The sequence below is a fragment of the Aplysia californica genome, unplaced genomic scaffold (assembly GCF_000002075.1).
Source record: "Aplysia californica isolate F4 #8 unplaced genomic scaffold, AplCal3.0 scaffold00436, whole genome shotgun sequence".
Classification (NCBI taxonomy): Eukaryota; Metazoa; Mollusca; class Gastropoda; order Aplysiida; family Aplysiidae; genus Aplysia; species Aplysia californica.
The window spans coordinates 503,799-508,642 of NW_004797706.1; the positions used below are offsets into that span (position 1 = coordinate 503,799).

The following is a 4,844-nucleotide window of genomic DNA, read 5'->3' on the forward strand; positions in this document are numbered from 1 at the left end:
CGCGCAAACACACGCAGATGAGATAGGGGTACTCACAGGCAAACACCCGTAATAAGATTTCACCTTTAATCTCTCTCTCTCTCTCTCTCTCTCTCTCTCTCACACACACACACACACACACACACACACACACACACACACACACACACACATTGTTCCCCACTCACTTTCCTGGGATCATGAGCTTGCACCACATCAATAGCCTTCTCCGTGAAGAGATGACCAGAGTAATGTCCCTCCTCGCTATGTACAGGTCCGTTCTGGTCACGCAGGTCCAGGTACCAGTTCCCGTCTGTGTAGTCCCGCTTGTGGCCGTAGTAGGTTTCCTCTCCGACCAGGTAGCCTGGACAAAACGATAGGACAGAACACAGAAGGAATTACCACTTCCAGCCCCAGCCATTTTTGTGCACTCCCTAACCCCAGTCCCAGCCAATACAGCAGTATTTCAGAAAAAAGGCATGCATTCTAAAAAGTTGGTTTTAGTAGAGGTTTTGCGGCGCTCGCAACTGCATAAGGTCATATGGAAAAGTGAAGCAGTTCTTTTGTAATGAGGTTTGGGTGATAATATATAACAATGTTTAAAGGTAAATGAACAAAAGTTATGAGGTTTAACATTTAAATAGGTTCGCTAATTTAGAAAAAGTATGCGCATATTCGCCCCCCCCCCCTTTCCCCCTCGAAACTGAAAATATAAGCTCTTGGGACGGTGGGAGGTACAAGCGCTGCTGAAAACATACACACATGGGGCTAGAAGGGTTAAGTAAGGGCCAGAGTTCAAAACCTCTACTTGTTGCAGATATTTTATTAAACAAATGACATCTGGGGCATCGTGGTGAAATTAGGCTCTCGTCAAAAAATGAAATTGAAGAAAATGGCATTTTTCTGTCCTTTTTGGGCAATTTTTTTTTGGGGGGGGGGGAATTTTTGTGTTTTGACTCAACACCTTAAGGGTTCATTTAAAAACACACTGCTGTGTGGATTTTCCTGTGGAAAAAATGTTGATTTACGACACAAAATATAAATTTGCAGTGTCTAAGGAATCGCAAGCTTTGTAAGTCGCCAGACTTTGGCGGCTTTTTTCTCCCTAATTTTACCTCTGTGAAACCAGGAGACCCCCACCTCCTTCAGTCGCAAATATCTTGACTTCTATCCACAATGTATGAGTATTTTGTCAACGAAAGCAAGACAAATGAACAAGTTTTAAAATGATACCGATAACTCCACATGTCCCAAAATTGACGAGCGCCCGATTCCATCAAGTCTACGTGGGGCATGAAGCCTCCAGACTCCAGACTAGTTAGTGTACGCCTGTCTCACTCCAACTGGGGGCTCTCGTGGCCTAGAGGTTAAGGAGTTCGCCTCTCATTCAAACGTCCCCAGTTCGAATCCGGGTAACGATGGAACAAATGTTTTTTCTCTGAAATTGTCTTCTTTCCTGCTCTCTAGAAATGTTCTGTCGTCTGTTTTCGTCTCCACTTTCTGTCCCCCTCTCACCTCCTTTGCCCCCTCCTCCCGGCTCCTGATTCTTTCTGCAGCCTTTCTACTGCTACTCCTTGACTGCTTCTTACTGCTGTCTTTCAGCCACACCCCTGATCTTCGGTAGGAAAGATCTACACCTAGCCTTCTCGGACAAGGGCGAATAATCTCGGAGGTCCCGTAAGCAATTTGCGCACGTTAAAGATCCCTTGGTGGTCTAAAATCGATACGAGTAGGCTTCGGCCGCCTCCCAGGTAAAATTCAAAAATTCCTTCCAACTAAAAATGTTTGGTGTGTCCCTCGCGCTCATATGACCTTATACAGTTGCGATCGCCGTAAAACACTTACAAAAACAAAACAAAAAACCCCGCTCCTATTTGTATTAAGAAAATCTGCACACAACAAAACATTCGTGTGACATCCGCCCCCCCCTCCCCCCTCCCCTCAAACAATACGTAAGTGTATCAAAAAAGGGTGAAACCAAGCGCTCGTCACATTTTGACTGTAATGAGTTACTAGTATAACTTTAATAAAGTGTGTGAACTTGCCGTGGCATTTAATGGAAAAATACCAGTATGACCTTAATAGAAGTCGATTTACGATTGAAAGAGGCGGAGGTCACCTGGTATCAGAGGGAAAATTAGCGAGAACATGGCCGCCGAAGTTTGATGATTGTCAAAACTGGAGTGTTGGTGGTTTGCGGGTGCTATGTTGTGGTTTGCTTCTTCTTTCCTATCAAACATGTATCGTCCTTATCTCCCCTTCTTCTTTTTTATGTTTGTTACTCTCTTGTAACACCTCTAATCTTCTGGCGCTCATATGACCTTATGCAGTTGCGAGCGCCGTAAAACCCCTACTAAACTAAAACATTAAAAGCTTGAGTGTTCCTTGAAACTGTAAATTTTCATTTGCTTGCCTTTGATCAATATTGTTTATAGTCAAATCACACAGAACAAAAATGTTTATAGTTCAAATCACACAGAACAAATAGGTTTTAAAGGATTATAAAATGCAATGAGTCAAGAAAGTAAAACAGACAAGCATTGACAGAGTGAGGAGTAAGGCAAGGCTGTTTTGTCTCTCCAGACCTCCAGAAAACAATGTCGGTTTCTTTAATTTTATTATTTTGAAGAGCGCCTGATTTCTAATGGAGGCCACACAATACTTGTCCAGGTAATTGGCTTCAAGAACCGCATTTCTTTGCTTTGTGGCATATCTACAATAACAATATTGCCTTGTATTACCTGTTATTAAGCCCATAGCACTGCATTACTATAACTATAATATTTTATGATCATAAGATTCTTAACGCCCTGAGATTAGTTTGAATAAGTTCAGAATCCCGGAATATTGTAATATTGTAAAATGATCCGGCTAATGTGATTGTATTGTATTATGTTATGTGAGTCGAATACCTCTGCACAATTATGTACTGTACTGCTCCAACGATTAAATGATATTACTTTAACAGTATTAGATTCTATTGCTTGGAAACTTTAACTTTGTTGTATTGCAATATAATCAAATGCGGTAGTGCTTGGTGAAGCCCACTTGGGACACTCACTGTTAAAAACAATTAGGGAACAACAAATGCAGTTTTTGGGACACCTGCATAGACATAAGGGTCTTGAACATCTAGCTCTCACTGGCAAAATTGAAGGCAAACGAGGCAGGAGTAGGCCCAGAGCAACCTACTTAGGGAACCTAAACAAATGGGTAACGGGGAAAGATCAGGGAAACGTAGCTTATTTAAGAACATCCGAGCAAAGGAATGAATGGAGAACCATGATCGCCGATGTCTGTCGCAGATCTGGCACTGGATGATGATGATTGTAATATAATGTGTTGGTTGACGTCTCTGAGATTGTACTGCTTTGTATTGCATTGTACTGCATTGTGTTGCATTGTAGTGCATTGTACTGCTTTGTACTGGATTGTACTGCTTTGTGTTGCATTGTACTGCTTTGTACTGGATTGTACTGCTTTGTGTTGCATTGTAGTGCATTGTACTGATTTGTACTGCAATGTATTGCATTGTGTTGCATTGTACTGATTTGTACTAAAATGTATTGCATTGTGTTGCACTGTGTTGCATTGTAGTGCATTGTAGTGCATTGTACTGCATTGTACTGCATTGTACTGCAATGTATTGCATTGTGTTGCGTTGCGTTGCGTTGTGTTGTAATACTATTGTCATAACATTATTGCCTCTTTTTTACCGAAGTAGGAGTCGAAGCCTCTGTTAAAGGGCAAGTACTCCTTCTTGTAAAATCCCAGGTGCCATTTCCCCACCATGTGTGTGGCGTAACCGGCTTCCTTCATCTTGTCCGCCATTGTTGGGTCGTCCAGGGGCAGACCGTTGGCTTGTTCCGGCAACAGAACATAATGTTGGAGACCAGTGTGGATCTTGGCGTGTTCAGAAAGAAAATTAGGAAAACCGTCTTATTGGTGGTATCATCATTTATACCGTAAGAGAATTAGGAAAACCATCTCATTGGTGATATCATCATTTATACCGTCGTTATCACCGGTGTGGATCTTGGCGTGTTCAGAAAGAGAGTAAGGAAAACCGTCTTATTCGCGATATCATCATTTATACCGTCATTATCATCGGTAAAGCTACAAGTAAGTTAAGTAAGGCAAGCATTGGTAGAGGGACAAGCAGGCTAGCCCAGGTTTCGGGGGTTTCCAGAAATCTTGACCTACACCAAAAGTGGGCATTGCCCTACCTGTAGGAGATGTTTGGATTCAATTGTGTGTGTATTTGTTTGATTATAGAGAGAACTCTCCTTGTCTTTTAAAGAAATTGAACAAGGGGCAAAAAGTTTACAATCGATTTTCTCAAAACAGCATTTTTCGAGATAGCCCCCTTGTGCTTAAAAGTGACCATTAAGATTAATTTAAGTGAGGAGTTAGACAAGGCTGTTTTGTCTCTCCAGACCTGTTTAACATTATAACATACACTGCCTGAAACATCTATTGTCCCCAGAAACAGAGAAGAAAATCTAGTATGTTTTTTTTTTCCTTTGAGTGCCATCAAATGTAGGTAGAGATTGGCTGATTAATTAATGTGCTATGTTGTTGTGTTTACCTAGAGCAGACGAAAGTGAACAATCCATTATATTGTGACAGTGGGGAATGAGAACAGAGGTCATCGGCTCAGGCTTATCATGTGACACCAAATACTTTCTCCGAGAGTTGAAGAGCCCAAACGTCGACGTGATGTCTTGGTAGTCGCTTTACGCAACGAGTCTCACACATAGGTCATTTAGGGCAAACCGGGAGTCTTTGGGATATCTTACAGTAGAAGGGACTTGGAGAGGCGAGGGGGGACGGGTGAGAGAGGGGGGAGGGAGAGAGAGGGAGAG

General features: G+C 42.2%; 1 protein-coding gene across 1 annotated transcript in view; it reads right to left on the bottom strand.

Moving 5' to 3' along the window:
* LOC101845944 (arylsulfatase B-like) overlaps window positions 1-4,844 on the bottom strand; it is an 18,575-nt gene that overhangs the window by 9,202 nt on the left and 4,529 nt on the right. The window contains exons 3-4 of the mRNA XM_005104792.2: window positions 3,696-3,882; window positions 168-343 (exon numbers count right to left, since the gene is read on the bottom strand). Coding sequence (XP_005104849.1) covers window positions 168-343; window positions 3,696-3,882 — 363 coding nt within the window. The remainder of the gene's footprint in view (window positions 1-167; window positions 344-3,695; window positions 3,883-4,844) is intronic.